The sequence below is a fragment of the Equus przewalskii genome, chromosome 2, assembly GCF_037783145.1.
Source record: "Equus przewalskii isolate Varuska chromosome 2, EquPr2, whole genome shotgun sequence".
NCBI lineage: Eukaryota > Metazoa > Chordata > Mammalia > Perissodactyla > Equidae > Equus > Equus przewalskii.
In genome coordinates, this window is record NC_091832.1 from 25065353 (window position 1) to 25083319 (window position 17967).

General features: G+C 55.2%; 2 protein-coding genes and 1 long non-coding RNA gene across 11 annotated transcripts in view; 1 reads left to right on the forward strand and 2 right to left on the reverse strand.

The window, feature by feature from the left end:
- Positions 1 to 3979: 3979 nt before the first annotated feature.
- On the reverse strand, positions 3980 to 7993 carry LOC103563260 (uncharacterized). 5 transcript variants are annotated; one of them, XR_011533532.1, is made up of 5 exons: positions 7598 to 7739; positions 6761 to 6893; positions 6261 to 6360; positions 5638 to 5747; positions 3980 to 5232 (listed from the first exon to the last, which is right to left on the reverse strand). It is a non-coding gene; the product is annotated as an uncharacterized lncRNA (long non-coding RNA). The 5 variants fall into 5 exon arrangements; XR_011533529.1 differs by having other exon boundaries at positions 6600 to 6893; XR_011533531.1 differs by having other exon boundaries at positions 5638 to 5958; positions 6600 to 6893.
- Positions 7994 to 8057: 64 nt separating this feature from the next.
- On the forward strand, positions 8058 to 15697 carry FABP3 (fatty acid binding protein 3). Of its 3 annotated transcripts, XM_070596136.1 has the most exons (5): positions 8058 to 8195; positions 11722 to 11894; positions 13880 to 13981; positions 14667 to 14767; positions 15198 to 15279. In XM_070596136.1, the coding sequence occupies exons 1-5, from the start codon at positions 8123 to 8125 to the stop codon at positions 15262 to 15264; spliced, it is 516 nt and encodes a 171-aa protein (XP_070452237.1). In that variant the 5' UTR covers positions 8058 to 8122; the 3' UTR covers positions 15265 to 15279. The 3 variants fall into 3 exon arrangements, with proteins under 3 accessions (XP_070452237.1, XP_008536782.1, XP_070452241.1); XM_008538560.2 differs by lacking the exons at positions 14667 to 14767; positions 15198 to 15279 and adding an exon at positions 15413 to 15697; XM_070596140.1 differs by lacking the exon at positions 15198 to 15279 and having other exon boundaries at positions 14667 to 14786.
- Positions 15698 to 16433: 736 nt separating this feature from the next.
- Positions 16434 to 17967, reverse strand: part of ZCCHC17 (zinc finger CCHC-type containing 17) — a 46588-nt gene continuing 45054 nt past the window's right edge. For all 3 annotated transcript variants that reach the window (XM_070596105.1, XM_070596114.1, XM_070596125.1), the window contains one exon: positions 16434 to 17350. In XM_070596105.1, coding sequence (XP_070452206.1) covers positions 17189 to 17350 — 162 coding nt within the window. In that variant the 3' untranslated portion in view covers positions 16434 to 17188. The remainder of the gene's footprint in view (positions 17351 to 17967) is intronic.

Below are 17967 nucleotides of genomic sequence, written 5' to 3' on the forward strand. Positions count from 1 at the left end.
GAACGGTCCCGGCTGCCCCAGCCATGCGTCAGCCCCTGTGGGTGCCTCAGCTCTGCCAGGGGACTCAGGCTGCACCTGCCCCAGAGCACCCCCATCTCTCAGAAACGAAAGCCAGCTCTGGGCCCCGCGATGTGCCAGGCTCTGCTCTGAGACCCGGTGTGTTGGCTCACTGTACCCTCAGAGGAGGTAGCTGAGGCCCAGAGAGGGTAAGTGACCTGCCCACACGGCTGGTAAGCCATAAGGTGGCGCTTAAACTCAGGAGATCTGATTTCAGAGAGAGACTTTAACCACCCTGTCAGAGACCTCCAGTCCCCTGATAGCCATTCTCTCCTTTTTCTAGACCAACAGGCAGTCCAGAATAACGTCCGTGTTTCCCAGTCTCGCTTACAGCTAGGCATGGTCAGGAGCCTAATTTCTGGCCAAGAAAGAGATGTGCACAGTTGCCAGGTCACGCCTTTAATTGGGAGAGGTGTGTCCCCCGCCTTTTCCCTTCCGGCTGGCTGCAGCAGGGGTGAGAAGCCCGGGACGGCAGCCGCAGCCTCCTAACCGGTCTCCAGTCCAGCGTCCACACAACAGCCGGAGAACTCTTCCCATGATGCGGGTCAGATCAGGGCACTCCCCTGCCCCAAGCCCTCAGTGACTCTCCGTTGTCTTCAGAACAAAGGGCAGCCTCCTCGATGATGGGCAAGGTCTTTTCGTCTCTGGCCCTAAACCGTCTTCCCACTCCATCACTTGCCACTTTCGTCCTCTGCCCTCATCCCAGATCAATCATCAGGAAAATCTCATCCTTCCTTACCTACCCCTTCTTCCCCTGCCTTCCCAGTTCCTCTCCCCACATCTGGCACTCTCCTATGTATCCTTCAAGACCCAGCCCAAAGGGCACCTCCTGTGTGAAGCCCTTCCCGACCCTCCCGGCAGAGTGAGCGGCTCCCTCCCTGGTCTGCCGTGGTCGTTGACAGCCCTCTGAGATAGTGATAGCCTTTCTGTATTGTCACAGTCCGCAGACACATTCACCTCTCTATAAGAGCAGGGACCAAGTCTGGTCATCTGTTGGTAGTCAGCACCCAGCATGGGGCCAGGCACCAAGCCAGTGGCAGTCAAGTTCAGTGAGTAATAAAGGAGAGAGAGGGAATGTGTGTGTGTCTGTCCCCTGAGCTGGCTGGAGGCCCAGGCCAAGGAGAGAGGGAGGACATCTAGAAATAGCCACATCCCCAGGCCCCAGATCAGGCCTAGTGCCCAGATAAACTGACTCCGAGTCAGGGGATGGTGGCCCAGAATGGGCGGGTGGAAACTAAGAGGTGTGGCTCAGGCAGCCCATGGCCCTGCAGCCCTCTGGGGTCTGCTAGCCAAGGCAGATGGGCCCTGCCTGCCTGTTGGCATGCAGTCCTGGCTCTCAGACCTCAGTGACCCTCAGTGACAGTGAGTATTTCAGGCTGGGGCTGAGCATCACCTGTTCCCTTGGCCCCACAGCTTGTAGGGCAAAGGGGAGCCTGCCAGCCCCCCACTGTGGAGGGGGCAGTGTTGGGGCAGGGACACTGGAAACATTTGTCCTCTCCCTATTCTGGCCCACCTCACCCTCTTCCCCACTTGGAAGTTCCTTTCCTGAACTACCAGTTGCCAATGCTTAAAGGATTAATGGGATCATCTGGTGAACCCGCTACCATGGAGCTGGGGACACCGAAGGGAAGAGACTGGCCCAAGGTCACGGAGCAAGGCAGGGCGAAGACTACGACAGGGAAAGGCAAGTGGAACAGCAGTATGCCGCAGAAGATCTAGAGCCGGTCTCCCTGGGTCCAAATCCTGGCTCTCCTCTGTAAATTGGGGATGGGAGCATCACCGGGTTATGGTCAGATAACTAGAGTTGAAAGAAAGCTGCTACGTCCAGTGCCTGCACTCGGTGAGTGCTCATCGACGTTAGCGATCATTTTCCGCACCACACTTTACAGCATACAATGCTTCTCTACACCCACTATCTCCCTTGTTCCTCCCAACAGCCCTGAAAGGTAGACAGTACAATCCCATCACACAGCAGAGGAAACAGGCAGAGGGACTGGCTGGCCAAGTTCACACGGCTGGTGTCATGTCCCCCAACTGCCCTGCCCGCGGTCTCTCCACCTGCTCCCCCTTGCTGCCCGCAGCTCATACGCTGCTTCACCCAGCGGAGAGGGTGACTGGGCAGGAGCCAGCCCTTGGCTCCAGATGCCACCCTGGGCTCCTCTTACCCCTGCACTGGACAACCCCATTACTCGTCTGCCATCATCCTCCCCTGACCCTGATCCCATCCTTCAAATCTCCTGGTCTTCCCACTTCCCACCTGTTGAAGGGGAAATCTCTCGCCATAGGCTCCGGTCCTGGTCACCCCTCAGCCCACCCAGACCCTCCGCAAATGGCTCCTTCCTTTTCCTATCTAGCGTCTCTGTTTACTACAGAGCCCAGAGAGGCTGCCCCCCACCAACTCCCAGCCAGCCCCAAGATCCCAGGTCCCCAAAAAAGCCCATGCCAGGCTGACAGCCTTGGCTCTGCACCTGCTTCCTGGAACACACCTGGCCCCAGACTCCTGAGGCCAAGGTCTACTTCCTGCCAGCCCTCCTGCCATGGCTTGCCAACTCTCCTCACCTAAGGATACACAGTGGTCACCTGTCCACACCAACCTGGCTCATCAGGCTCCCAGAGCTGCCCGAATCTTTCCAGAATCTTGAACAGGCTGCTCCCGAATGAAGCACACTCTGGGAAACGACCATTGAACCATTGTTTGGTGGCAGGTCACATGACACGTGAACACGCCACAGACCTCAGGTGAGGTGCTGTTTTATAAGCATTAGGTTTACTTTTCTAATTCAGCTTTACCTAATCCAGTATTGTTTGTATTTTTGCAGAGGCAAACTTTTCATTTGAGAGAGGAGTAGTTTGGGGAAGGCGCCAGGGGCAGCCCTGAGTCTGGGATCCAGTCTGATTACCTCCTGGGAACGGCCCTGTCCCCAAGAAAGCTACTGTTGAGACTCGGGCCTCACTGATGCACCCAGGGCAGTGCTCACCTGGGAGGACGTGGGCCCCAGGGCGCAGCAGAAATGGCCCAGTCTCGTGGCCCTTGAGATGGAGTGAAAAAGAGACAGGATACTTGGCAGGAGGACAGTTGAGGTGGGGGGCGGGCAGAATTTTCAAACAGAGAAAACACTGAAGAGAAGTGACTTTCTTTGCTCCAGAGACTGTCCATCCCACAAATCCGTGCCAGGCCCTCTACCAGGCTCTGTGGACACGGCAGAGAGCTCTCGCAGGACTTCCGGTGTAACAGGAAGGACAGACTCTGAAACAAACGGACCACGTGAAAGCAGGACAAAGTGCTAAGATAGGAAGATGGGGCTTCCTGGAGGAAGGGACGGAAAGCTAAAAAGTGAATAGGAGTTAACTAAAAGAGGAGGGGCAAGGGAGGAAGAGTATTCTAGGCAAACGGCCAGAGAGAAACACGGCCCCTCTTCAAGGTACAGAAAGGGCAGAGTGGCCACAGGGTGGAGAGCTTGGAGAGGCAGGCAGGGGCAGAGCCCGGGAGCCCTGGGGCTGGGGCAAGAGATGTGGGTCTGGTGTGGAGGGCCATGGACAGCCAGGAAAGGAAGAGAAACAATTAACCTCTGTACTGCATTCCCAAGCTTATCCCACCTTATCTTCCCAGAGTCTTGGGAGGCTGGCTGGGTGGGAAGCGTAATGTGCTTTTTGCAGAGGAAGAAAACGAGACCCAGAGATGGTGACTTGCTCGAGATCACACAGCTGGTATGTAAGTCACCGGGCAGGACTGGAACCCAAGTAAGTCTCACTCTGAACCCCTAAAGCTAGAAAGGAAGATAGAGTCACTCACTCACTCATTCATTCAATACGCTCATTCATTCAATGTCCAATATTCATTCCTGCCTACTACCTGCCAGGCACTCTTCCTGGAACAGGATTTCAGCGATGCATGAGACCAATGAAACAGACGGGACAAGGCTAGAGTTTGGACTTTATTCTGTCGGTAGCAGGAGTGAGGGCGCTGGTTTCTGGGAAGGCAGAGGTGACTGCCCCTCCACTCTGAGCTGCCCACGCCTCTCCTCCCTGCACAGGGAGAGCCACTGTTCTTCCAGGGAGCATCCTGCCCCAGGCAGCAGTTTCTCAGAAGCAACGGGTGTGGAGTAAACCTCTGTCTTTGCCAACATTTGTTCTCTCAGCCCTACAGTACCTAGAACTCCTGGGGAATAAGGAAGCGATTTCCTGGTGGCAGAAAGAACGCTCCATTCCACCCGCTGTGACTGCACTCCCCCCGCAGGTCCAGGGAAGGCAGGCCCTCCCCTTCACCCTGGCTCCCCACTGAGCCCGCACAGCGCCTGGGCGTAGGAGGTGCTCAGTGAAGATTGATGGAAGGGATGGATTATACAAAGAGAGAGAAAGGGAGAGCTGAGGAAACTTCTCTGCAGTGTCTGCAGGCACGCGATGACCTCAGTGAGGAGGAGATGGAGATATACGTGGGCCGTTTCCTATTGATTCAAGAGAGAAGGCTCATTCTTGTGCGCCTCTGGGACAACCGCCCTGGGGAGGACACCCAGAAGGGAGAAGGGAGTCACTGTTCATTGAGTATTAGTGTGTGTTAGGCTTTCTGTAAGTTCTCTCTTTTAATCCTCGTGACAACCCTGAGAAGTACATCCATTTGGGCAAAAGGAGACTCAGAAGGCAGAAGGGACTTGCTCTGCGTCTCTAGCTAGTAAATGGCAGGCTTGGGATTCAGAACCAGGCCTCTTTCCAAAGATACTCCTTCTGAACACACCATGAACCAAGGAAGGGTATGGAGGGTGTGGAGAGAGGGTTGTCTAAGACTTGATTCCACGGCAGAGACAGAGAGCCCACCAGCACTGTCAGCCAAAGAGAAGAATTCCCAGTTGTAGGTACTGGGGGTGGGGTGGGGTGGGGATGGTCAGCATCCACAGACTTAGGCCCTGAAGGGGGAAAGGGGGTCTCCATATTCCTGGGTCACTGGAGCCTCCAGCTCAGTTTCTTTGGCCTCTGTCTCTTACATCTCTCCCCGTGCCAGCAGCACATCCCCTAGTGGAGGCGTCCAGATGGCAGGGAGGGTCCAGGGAACAGCTGAAAATGCTGAGTAGGCCTCCCGCTCCCCTCCTGCTCATGGCCCCATGGATCATCCGGTGCTGCCGGCCCATCTCATTGGCTCTCTCCTGGTTACTCATCTCTCCTCTTCTCCATCTTCCCAGCCTGTGGTTGCCATGGAAACATAGAACAGTGACATCACCATAGGGCAAGGGCTGGGGAGATGCCGCTCTTGGCAGCGACTGGTCCTGCTGCCTGCCAGATGTTATTATCAATATCTGGATCTGCCAAGGGCAGGACAAGGGACAGGGCTCACCTTCCCTCCCCTTTCCCCCTTTTTCCCCAGATAGTGAACATAACAGGACAAGGAGGATACGGGTAATCAGAGGGCTGAGAAGCTGTACACACTTAGAAGGGAGAAGGAGGAAAACCAGGTGTAAAGGAGATAGGGTGCAGCTTAGGAGTCAAACTTTGGTGACCAGGTCCGAGGGGTGGGGAGATGAGGGTAGGGCAGCAAGAATAGTGGGTCTGGGGTTTGTCTCAAGTTCCTCAAAGCACCCTGCCGCTCACCTTAGGCAGGGCCCAAGAGAGGGAGCAAAAGGACTTTGTGGCAGTGTCCCTGCCAACCCGTCCTGAAGACCTCTACAGCCCCTTCCTCACAGCTGCAGCCATTTCTAATCCTGTCTCAGGAATAAGAAGACAGGATTAGAGAAGCAAGGCAACCTGCCTCGGTGGCCCGGCAGGTGAGGGCAGAGCTGCGAGCAGGTCCGGGATCCTGCACGGCCCTTGGAGACAATGACGAAAACAGCAGCAGTGGGAGCAGCAGGGAACATGCAAGTCTGCCACGCTCGGCATTTGAAACATCTTATCTCATTGGATCCCCGATCGCCTCTGTCAGGGTAAACATCGTCATTATCTCCATTTTCAAGATGAAACTGAGGCTGACAGTGGCTTAATTGAATTGCCCACAGCCACCCAGCTAGCACCCGATGGAATGAGAACTGGGACACAGATCCACCTGCCAGCAGCTGTCAGCCCAGCCCCAGCTCTCCCCCACGGCGATAAAGGGAGCACGCCAGGAGGCAGCTTTGGTCCCTGGGGCTCCAGCACCCAGTCCTTGGGAGAGGAGGCCCTGTATCCAGTGGCTGTGACCTTCAGTCACAAACCATTCCACACCCCTCCTCCGCCTGCACCTGCTCCGGCAGTGAGGTCACCAGGGCTCCATGCCCAGCCCCGAGGCCTGATCCTGCAGCTTTGGCAGAAATAGGCCCTTCGGCATTCTGGCAGGTGGACCTGTCCAAAAGAACCGAGACATTGGGGGAGAGAGGGCTCTTCCTCCCTGGCCTCCTTTCCAGAGAGTCAGGGGAAGCGAGCTAGGGGCAGACGTCCTCCACTTCCACATGGAGAAACAGAGGCCCAGGGAGGAGGGGGGGGGGAGGGAGGGCCCGCCCCACTGTAGGTGTGCGGCAGAGCCGGCGGGGCCCCATGGCTCCCGTGCCGTGCCGTGGCTCCTGCCTGCCCCCTGGATGGACCTCTGTCGGCTGAAGTTCAGTTGGGTGTGACTCCTTATGCTGGGCCTCCTTCTATCCGTCAGGGCTTCGCTGGCACCACACTTCCCCTGGGAAGTCTCCCTGAACCCTCAGATCAGGACAGGTCTCCCCCTAGTCACCACACTAGTTTTGGGTCTCCCCACCCAAAGGGGAGCTGTCTGCGTCTTATTCATGGTGGTCTCCCCAGAGCCCAGCCAGGGCCTGGCACAAAGTAGATGCTTTAATAACTGCTGGATTCAGAAATGAGTGGACTCCTCCAAGCTTTGGTTTGCTCATCTGTAAAACAGGGAGAATAACAGCAGCTGCTTCATGGACTTTGTTTTACAGGTTCAACAAGACAACATATTTAAAGCCCTCAGCATGCAATAAACATCAATACAAGGTGGATCTTATTATATTAAAGGTGCTTTGTAAGCTCTAAAGTGTCAAACGCCTTTGGCAGGCTCTTTAAAGCAGGTGACTGACGGTCTATGGAAGCGCAGGAGGCTTGCCAGGGGCGCAGAGGTCAGAGAAAGGGCGGCAGGTGGGGGCTGCGGCAGCCAGGTAGGTGGGGAGCTGCCCTTGGGCCTTGAAGAGCTGGCTGGTGGGACAGAATTTCCGAAGGAGGGTGACCTGACCAAATGCTGAGAGCTGTGCACAGAGCTCAGAAAAGCCTCGAGCACTGGCAGGTGGATGGGGAGCTGGACTGCAGGGCGGAAAGGCGCGCGCAGGAGACATTCCGAAGGGAGGGGCGAGCACGCGTGGGGTGGCGCGGCGCGGCGGGAAGGGTCACGCTGCCGCCGGAGCAGACAGAGGGCGCAAGGGCAGCTCAGCCGCCCACGGTGCCCCTGGTGACTCTCCCCGCCACCGGGCAGTGGGGAGTGGCAGGAGAGCGCGAATTCTGGCGCAGGCTGGCCCAGGTTTGCAATCTGGGCTCCAATCCACCCTCTCCTTATTTCCTGCGACCTTGTTAGTTCCCCTTTGAGCCTTGGACTCCTCACCTGTAAAACGAGGACCAAGATGCCTGCCCCGCGAGAGTCAGCCAGAGCCTTTCCGGCGTGGGCATCCGCTCTGTGCGAGTTTCCTTTCTCCTCTAGTCTCTCATCTCTGCTCTAACGCCAGCCTCAGTGACTGACGATGTCCGTGGCGTGCGCCCCAGTCTGCCGGCACCGTGCCCCCAGCTGCTTCCTTCTCAGATTCAAGAGCTCCTTGAGGCCGGGAAAGAGAGCAGGTCCGGCCAGCCCAGGGCAGCGCCTTGGAGGCCGGGTAACCACGCCGACGCAGGCGAGCCGGGCGTTAGTGACTGCCCCCTCCCCGGCTCGGCCGGTTGGGGGATGGGCGGCCAGCCCCGGGCGAGTGAGCTGCAGCCTGCGGCTTCCTATTTCGGGAGCCCGGGTGTGGGCCACGCCTCATCACGTGATACAAGGGCTATTTAAAGCGGCAGCGCGGGCCGAGAGCTTCGGGTCCCGGAGTCCTTGCACGCCTGCTCTCTTGGCTCTTCTTTGTTGACCTAGGACAGCCTCACCATGGTGGACGCCTTCGTCGGCACCTGGAAGCTAGTGGACAGCAAGAATTTCGATGACTACATGAAGTCAATCGGTGAGCGCAGCTTGGGATGCTGGGCTGGGGAGGGGCTGGCTGCGTGCCCAGCCCAGCCCAGCGCTCCCTCCCTGACTAGTACCCTGCTCGCCGGCTGCATCCCTCCCGGTCAGGGTTGGGGAGTAGGGAGACGCGGAGAAGGTGGCAGCCTGGGCCAGGGCATACGAGGCCTGTTGGGAGGGGGCTTTCACAGTCTGAACCTGGCGTGAGGGATTCCCAGGTAAGGAGGAGCGAGGAGGAGGCAGATGTGCCGGGCGATGTGGGGGCAGGGAGGCGCTTTCGAGGAAGAGGGGTATATGATCTGGAGTAAGCGGGTGGGTCTGGATAAAAAGAGCATTGATCGCAGAAGGTGGAAAGCTGGCTAGGGGAGGAAAAGAAGAGGTGCATGGGTGGTTTAGGAATTGGAGATGGAACACAGAAAGGGAATGGGGCTGATAGGGAGTGTGCTGTGGCTCAAAGAAGTCGGGAATCCCCAAGAGGAGGGGGAGGAAGAGTGGGGAAGCACGGGGAGTGGGATGTGAGGAGGGGGTGAGATGGGGCCTGCACAGTTAGCAACAACCCCTGCCCCTCCATGTTGGGTTAGGGAGAAGGATTGTCGCTGGAGGATGCCCTCTTTCTCACCAGCCGGCCTCTGACCTGGCCCTGCAGTGGTGTGTAACCAGGCTTTGATCGCTGTCAGTGAGCCTAGTGGTAGGGTGGGGCTAAGGGCCCATGACCAGCTACAACCCAAGGCTCGGGCTGCTCGTGGGGAGGGACTTCTGGGGTGCAGCACAGAGCCGCAGAGCAAGGCCAAGACCTGTTAAAGGCAAGGAGGGTCTTTGGTCTAGGAGAGTGTGGCATTGGGATGGGGAAGAATAAAGTTTCAAAGAACCTTACAGGTGAGGTCCTTGGAGATTCCCATACCTTGCCTAGTTCAACAGATGGGGAAACAGACCCAGAGAGAGGTGAACCTTGTCATATCAATTCTGCAGCAGAGCTGATATGAAAACCCAGATTTCTAGATCTACAAGGCAGAACAGGTCCCACTATGGGCCCTGGGGCTGGGAGTGGTAGGGACTGCTTAGCTAATGATTGACCTTAGCCCTTCCCCTCCTGGAATGGGCTTAGATGGAGCAGGTGATACTCTCTGAAATCCTCAGCTATGAGATTATCCTAGTCCCCCAGGCTGGGACAGGGAAAACCCAAATGTTGTGCATGGTCGAGCTAGGTTCCATACCTTCCTCCCAGGGAAGGGGGCCTGGATTGTGACAGATACCCAAAGAAGTGGCGGGGGGGGGGGGGGGGGTGGTCCACTCCAGACACCTCTCACCTCTGTTCCTAACCCTTTTCTGAAATAGGGACCAAAGCCCTCCACTGCCCCTACCCTATGCTGGGCACTCTGCCCAGTGACTCCAGGAGCGGAGCCATTCTTTAGAAGCAGGGGGCCCCAGGCAGCTGTTGGGGAAGTTGGGATGCCCAGGGTTAGTTCCTCCTCCCCAAACAGACATTCTAACTGAAGACCTGAGCCCCTGAAGTGGCTGCAACATCCTTGTCACCCTTGTTCCATTATTTTGCCCCAACTTGGACTAGGGGGCTGAGAATCCATCCAGCCTGCTTTTCATGTGTACAGATGGAAAGGATGAGGCCATGGGGGAGAAAAGACTCCCCTCGGCTCTCTCAGTAAATAGCTTCAGCTTCATTTTTGAGTAGAACCCAGCTCTTCCCGAGTCTCCTAAATTCTGTAGCTCAGTTTTAGGTCATAGTTTCTCTTAGCTTAGTCCCTCACTCACCCCCAGTGGCTTCCTTCCTCAAACACTCCATACCTCTGGGTAGGTCCTAAGCAAACAGAGCTCCTTGTGCGGTGACAAGGCCCTGCTCTGGGCCGGGGAGGGGACGGGCCTGACTCACTGTGACAGCAGGGGCAAGGCTAAGTCCCTCACTGCCAGGCAGGGCAATAGCACACTGCAGAGCTGCCCGTGCTCCTCTCATTTTAGACCAAGGGTTCTGAGGGGCAGAGGCCCAGCCTGGTTGGTACCAGTGACCACAGGCACACCCAGTGGCCTCAGTGCCCGGATGAAGTATGTGCTGGCAGGCAGAATGGTCCAGGATGAACAATGAAGTTTTGGAGCCTAGACTCAAACTGAGATCACTCTTTGACTTTGGGCAAATCACTTCACTCTCCAAGTCCCATTTGTAAATAGGAGAAAATAAAACCTGCCGTTGAGGGCTGTTAGGAGCAGTAAGTAAAACAACCTGTGTACCACACAGGCCAAGTACCTAGCTTCCAGCAAGCACTAGGTAGCCAGGCATGTGCGGGGACTTCACACACACCACCTCGCCACACTGGGCTGCTCCAGCCTCGCCTCTGCCCTGGGGGACAGCTCAGCATAGGCGGCTGGGGGCAGAGGCGTGGGGCAGTCCTGATGGGAGGTTAGAGGCAAAAGGACAGATCTCAGGGAAGCCACAACCTGAAGGGGTGAAGGCTTTCCTAAGAGCTCTGTTCCACACACTGGCAGGACACTGAGGGCCTCGCCTAGCACCCAGGGAAGCCGAGCTTGGGTTGGGAGGGGAGTCCCCGCAGGGCCTTAGAATAAGAGCCAGGAGACCTGGATTTGAGTCCTGACCACGCACCACTTTAGGCCTCTCCTACATCTGTACACTGAGACAAACACTGCCGTCTGCCTGCCTCCTAGATCATGGATAAGAGGCTTTGAAAACATCTTGTTGCCATATATGGGGGACAAGGGCACCAGTATGTCTCAGGGCAAAAAATTCCAAAGGTGGAAAATTCTTATCCCTAAGGCTTTTGGAAGCCAAAGTCCACATTTCTCTTCTTTCCTCAGCCTGTGGCTTGGAAGCTGCTCAGGTGCCCTGGAAGGGAGCCCTGTGCTCCAGCCTTGGGAGGCTGGACAGCTGAGCAGTTAAGTGAGCTCTGCCGTCAAACAGTTCTGGGTTTGAATTCCAGACACGTGATCCTGGGCTTCACCTCTCAGTGTCTGCATCTGTAAAGTGGAGATCAACCCTTCAGGGAGACTAGGATTGAGTGAGAAAACACTTACAGTGCTCACCACACAGAAAGCACTTTAGCAGCTTATTCTAATCTCAGCTCTGCCAAGACCTGCTGTGGCATGCCTGTCCCTTAAGTTTCTCATCTGTCTAATGGGCTCAATAGTGTCTCTTCATTGCATAAAGCTAACAGGAAGACTGAATTTAAAAATGGCCCGGTGGCGTAGTGGTTAAGTTCATAGGCTCTGCTTTGGTGGGGTTTGCAGGTTCAGATCCTGGGCGTGGACCTACACACTGCTCATCAAGCCATGCTGTGGCGGCATCCCACATGCAAAATAGAGAAAGATGGGCACAGATGTTAGCTCAGCAACACTCTTCCTCACAAAAAAAAAAAAAAAAAAAAAAGCCATGCAGTCTTTGAAAGTTCTCATCCTCCTTTTCCCTCTGCCCCACACCCAGGCCTAAGAGTTGTTCACTGAGCTCCCTGTACCCTGCCTCTCTGCTCCAGCTCATATGCTCATAACCTTCCCTCTGCCCTCAGGTGTGGGTTTTGCTACCAGGCAGGTAGCCAACATGACCAAGCCTACCACAATCATCGAAGTAAATGGGGACACTATCACCATAAAAACACACAGCACCTTCAAGAACACGGAGATCAGCTTCAAGCTGGGGGTGGAGTTTGACGAGACAACAGCAGATGACAGGAAGGTCAAGGTGAGTCAAGGAAGCAGGCCTGGGGAATGGAGGGTGTTGAGACTCTGAAGGTGAATAGGATGGTAGCCTTGGCGCCCTATTTTTGCAACCTGAGGGGTAGGCTGTTATGCAGGATTAAAACAAACAAGGTCCATAAAGCCTGTGCAGTGCTGCAATGTCCTCAGCACTAAACGCTGAGTCCTGTCCTCTTGTTTTGCACCCTCCGTTCTTGGGAAGCACCTGCTAGCTGCTTCAGAGAATGGGCAGCACACGGCCAGCATGTTCTTCTGACCTCAATGTCTGCTCCAGCTCCAGCCCCAGCCGGGTGACCTTGTGCATGGCACGCAATAGCTCTGGGTTTCTTTCCCCTTCCATAGATGGGGGAGTTATGTTGTCATGGCTGTGACCTCAAGTGCTTTAGGAATGACACCCAGGAGAATTCAGAGCTCTCCACTGAGTGAGCAGGTCATCCTGACTTCCAGCAGCAAAGGAGGCACCTGGGGACAAGAGGTTGAGACCTACTCAGATGCTTCCTCTTCCCCAACCTCCACCTCCCAGGCTTGGCCAGTAACGCTGAGGAACTATTTCTGATGCTGCTAGCCCACAGGCAGGAAAAGCTACCTTCTGGATGGGGCATTGTCTCTGGTGTGTTTGTAGTGTCTTCCCGCTGAGTCTTGGTGCCCCTCCTCCCAGGGAGGGAGGGGATAGCCACCCCCAGTCTCAGGGCTTGTCAGGCTGCAATGGCTGTCTTGACAGCTTGCCTCAGGCCTCCCAGCCCCTGGGCCAGGCATGGGAGAGAGAGAACTAAGGGCCTTTGACCTCTACAGGGTGCCCCTACAGCAGTGTCCTCCCACCAGACCCTGTCACTCAGCACTTCAGCTGTTTCCTCTTCCTCACGGCTGCCCCCCAGGAAGGACAGGGGAGGGTCTGGTCTCCTCCTTGTGGAGGAAGCTCATTCCAGGATCACATAGGATCACATAAGGAGGCGGGCAGCAGAGCTGGGATGGTGCCCAAAGATGGCAGCCTACATTGGAGAGGTAGCTGCCCTACCACATGCCTCTACCTCCTTGGAAAAGCCCACCTTCTTGAGGGACAAGAACCCCAATTAAACACAACAGTAGTTCCCTGGGATGCCTAGGCTCAAGTAATCTGCTCTGAGTGGGCAAAAAACTAGAGGAATGGGAAGGAGGAGTAAGGTGGTGGTGAGGATGCACACCCAGCCTCCACCCAGCCCCAAACACATACACACAGCCTTCTCAAGATTCTCCTACTGAATCCTGCTCAGTTAGGGTCCCCTAGCCTGGCCTAGAGCCCCCAAATTCCTCGAGAGACCTGGGAGAGCTACCAAATGAGAACCAGCTGATGTAGGCTGGCAGCACCCAAAGACTGAGTGGGCATTTGACCTGGGCTGTGGAACACACCAAGGGCACCCAGTCCCAGGACCTGGCAGTCGCTGCCCACTTGTCAGCTGAAGGGTCACGTGATGTGGACAGAGGAGAGGGGTAGGAATACAGGGCAGGAAGTCTAACTTTCCAATACCTCCCATCCCCAAGCCTACTTGAGACATTATGTGTGGTCACCACTAGGCTGGAGAGTCTCAGGACTCCTCCTCACCAGTCTTTCTTGGGGATCTAGGCTAGTACGTGCCCCCTCTGTTTGGGGGTGTGGGGCTGTGGGCATCACCTAGAGTACAGGCCAAGTGCCCATCTTGAAGGTTGGTGGTGCCTTTCAGAGCGAGGCTGTCTGGCTCCACAATACTGCCTGCCTCTGCCTACTTGTCCAACACCTGAAGGCCCCTCCCCCGACCCGGCAGTAGTGGAGCAGAGGCTGGTGGGGAACTGAACATCCTGCAGGGCTGGGTTGGAGGTGGGCTGCCTGAGTTCTGTCCTAGCACCATCATTAGTTTGGGTCAGAGGCTGAGTCCTCTGTGGCCCCAGTGGCTGAACCTCATGCTATCCCTCAATTCTGGCTTGGATCACAGCTCAGGCTCCACCCTTTTTCCACAGTCCCTTGTGACACTGGATGGAGGCAAACTTGTCCATGTGCAGAAGTGGAATGGGCAAGAGACAACACTCGTGCGGGAGCTAATTGATGGAAAACTCATCCTGGTAAGATGGACAACTGTGGAGCCTCACCCAACTGGTTACTACTACTGCCCTTTCAGCCAAGCCTGCTGTAGAAAGCCAAGGCCTCTCCCTGAGAGCAGTGGAGGCTGGGACGATGGAGGGGGAGGCAGGGTCGGGTGGTATAGGTGGGAATTTTCTATGTAGTGGCTTTGGACTCAACCAGGCCTCGGTTCAGATCTCAGCTTATAGGCTGTTTGACTCTGGACAAGTCACTCTCTCCAAGCCCAACTGTAAGGAATGGGTATTACTAACATCAGCCTTGCGGGGCTGCTGGGAAGTCGAGGAGACAGCGGAGGCACAGCACAAGGCATCCCTGAGTGGGAGGATCCAGCAGGTGCTCCAGAGCCTTAGCTTCCTCCTCTGTGTTGCCGCCCTGCGTCACCCCAGGGAGAAGTAGAAAGCAGGGCTGACTGGGATCCCAGGCCCCAAGGAGAGGCTCCCATCTCTATCCCAGCATCCCCTTCCCTCCTCTCCCTAGGACTGCACTCCCCAGGCAGAGCCTTTGGGTAGGGACAGGCTGGTGACGGGGGGCACTGACTGCCAGCACAGTCCTTCCACTTCACTCCAGCCCCCCTCCTCTCAGTGCTTCCTATGCCTGGCCTACTGCAAGTACCTGACTGCAGCCTGGAAGGAAGTAACAACCAGGCCAGCAGATCTCTCTCTTTAGGGACAAACCTGGGGACTTCACTCAGAGAATGGAGCCTTGACTGAACACCCCGAGACCCAGGGGCAGAGACAGCAGCCACCTGCAGTCTGCCTCCTAACTCTGTAAGGCCTCAGAATCTTCACTGCAGACCTCCTTGGGGCAGTGTAACCTGCTCACTGCGTTCTTGCGTTCACAGGGGGCAGGGGCCCGGCAGAGTGAAGACTGAGGTGCCTGGCTTTGGTGGGAATGTGATATGCAGGACCAAACACTCACTGGACAACTGGGCTATGGGTGGCCGTGGGCCTGGCTCTGCAATGCCAGGCTGGATGGTGGGGTTCAGGCCTCTGGCCCTGGCTCTACCCTAAGTAAGGGAAGGAATGGAGAGTTGGTGCCCTAGCACAGTCCCTCCCCCAGAGTGTCTGGACACTTTTATTGACCTATTTGTCTACTACGTGCCAGGCCTCACCTTGAGCACTGGGGATGAAGGGAGAGGAGTAGTGCAAGGGAAAAAGAAACGCTGCAGTCTTGACCAAGTGATTTCCTCTCTCAAAGCTCACTTTCCAAAATCTCTGAAAGAGGAACTACAATGCCTAACTTAAAGACCTGGGGTAAGTATTAGAAAAAATACATGCAAAGTATCTGGCACATAGCAGGTAGTAAATGAAGACTTAGGATGAAGGTAGGGGACTCTCCCCACGAGAACGGAGAGTGCTCCCAGTACCTCCGGTGCCCTCACCCTGCCCTAACCTGTCTGTCTTTCCTTCCAGACACTCACCCATGGCAGCGCAGTGAGCACTCGTACTTACGAGAAAGAGGCCTGACCTACTGGCTCCTTCACTGACTGCGCCTCTGCCAAGTGGCTGCCTGTGGACTCAGCACCAGATTGCCTCATTTTTTCCTCTGGCATTTTGTATAAACCCAGCTTGGTTGGGGAAGTTCTTCTGGGCTCAGGGGGCACCAGCCTGGATCTAGTTCCAGTTCCCATTGTGTATGTGTGTTTTTTAACTGCATGCAGAGTGTGCTCTGAAGTCAATAAAGCAGAGCTAAGACCACCCGGTTGCCTTTTTGCCTTTGGTGACGTGACTCTGGGAGTCTCAGTTTCCCTGTGTGTCAGAGAGTGGGCAGAAATGACTGCCTGAAGGCCAGTCAGGAAGAGCACTGGAGACTGAGATGGATAGTCTCAGGGACAGTGGTAGCTGACCACCTTACACATATGATGATAAAACCGCTGGACCTACACCTCGCCTTTACACGGTCCCCTCCCCATGGCCAAATGAGCTGGTCCAACCTGGGGTGATCAACCAGTGATGGGGCTTCCCCTGGCTTGGCTACCGACCTGTCCCCACAGGCCCATCCCGCACTGAATGCCCCTGGGTCTGGACAGTTGCTCCCTCTGTGGAATGCTGTGGTCTCTCTCCAGAAGGCAGGCTCAGGACACAGGATCCAGGCTTGTACCATGGTGGTGGGAGAAAATGCCCACTGGCCAGGACGACTGCTGAGCTCCCACCCATGCCCCAGGCCACTGCTCATGGTTACAAATGCTTACTGGTTCTCTAAGAGCTCTGAGGGCAGAGATCATCTGATCATTGCAGAAGGGCGGGGCTTATAAGTGATCTCCTGAGAAGACTGACCTGCGGGTGCCTCTGGCCCTGTGCCTTAGCTGGGCCTCCGTCCAAGGTCTAAGGTAACATATTAAATGCTTTTCTGTCAACTAATGCAGACTCAGTGACTTTTAAGTCTGTAAGTTACCCGGGAAGAGGGATTATATCAATAAGAACTTGCAGTAAATTTAAATCCAAACACACGTCCATTTAGTGCCAGGGATTGAAGCAGAGGCCTGACGTGGAACCAAGTGACTCACAGCAGTAAATACAAAGGGAAGCAATGATCTTGGCTTGAGCTGCCTGGTTCAGTGGTCTGGCAGAACGTCACACACAAGCGCAGTCACTGCAAACAATAGTCCTCTGGCTGTGACCACTGGCTGTCACTTCTAGCACAGTGGAATCATGTTAGGGGGAATGGAAAAAGTGAGCACCACTTCTTCCCATGTTCTCCCTCATACTGGCAGTCTCCCTCTGCCCCGACGCTGGATGCAGCAGCGATCAGCCACCCATCAGCCCAGGGCAGACCAACAGGGAGGGCCAATCACTCTGCTCTCCACCCACAGCCAGACGCACCTCCACAGCAGACCCTGTGGCTCCCGCCTGGACTCCTGTGCAGGAATCTGGCTTTGGCAGTGGCAGCTGGAGAAGGTAATAGGACCGCCTGCTGAATGAAGGAAACTGGGTGAATGAATGGGTGAGCTGCAGGGGTCACTTGCAAAGGGACCAGGGGTGATAAGGAAACAATTCATTCGGGCAGATGCTTTTGACATCTAACTCCCAAACCTGCCTGCTGCATGAGGGGAAGCCACCTCCCATGGGAGAAAAGTCAGTGGGGTGGGAGGCCATATTCTCACTATCGAGTCTTTCCAGGAGCCAGGGCTTCAAGGCACAAGGCTCCTGATCCCTCTTCTCTCAGCCACCCCTCCACTCTTTCCACTCTCATTCCTTGTGCTTCTTCTTATGCTTCTTCTTCTTTTTCTTCTTCTTTGCTGCCTTGCTGTCTTTTGATGTGTGTCTTGCCTTCTTGCCTGTATCACTCTCAGAGTCTGAGCTGTCGGAATCAGATGATTTCCTGTCTCTATGTTTCTTTTTCTTCTTTTCCTGAAAAGAATTTAAAAAACCAACATTGTTATGTGTACATTTGCTTTAAAAAATCATGGCATGTAATCAGTAGGGGACCACTTAATGAATTAGAAAATGTTAATTTGAAACAATAAATTAAATTTTCAAGTAATGCCCAAAACAAGTTAAGTGGAAGGATAAGTCATAATACAGTATGTATTTTAGATTGCATTGTTTAACATATATATGTGTGTGTGTGTATATAAATACACACATATATACATGCATACCATATAATGTGTCTGTGCACATGCGTACACATATATATCTACCCATTGTTCTTGTTAGTGCCGTCGAGTCGATTCTGACTCCTAGTGGCCCTGTGGACAACAGGGCGGAGCCCCGCTCAGGCTTTGTGCACCATCCTCTCCTCTCCCAGCGCTCTATCAGACAGTGCTCCGCTGCTATGCAGAGGGTTTTCATGGTCAATGTTTTTGGAAGTGGGTGGCCAGGTCCTTCTCCCAATCTGTCTCAGACGGGAAGCTCTGCTGAAACCTGTCCACCATGGGTGACCCTGCTGGTATGTGAAATACCAGTGGCATAGCTTTCAGCATCACAGCAACACAAGCCGTCACAGCATAGCAACCCACATACAG

Coding starts and splice junctions, on each gene's coding strand:
- FABP3 (XM_070596136.1), top strand. CDS start 8,123: ATGGTGGACGCCTTCGTCGGCACCTGGAAGCTAGTGGACAGCAAGAAT. Junction 11,895..13,879: donor CAGATGACAGGAAGGTCAAG/GTGAGTCAAGGA, acceptor CTTTTTCCACAG/TCCCTTGTGACACTGGATGG. Junction 14,768..15,197: donor GCAGTCTGCCTCCTAACTCT/GTAAGGCCTCAG, acceptor CCTCTCTCAAAG/CTCACTTTCCAAAATCTCTG.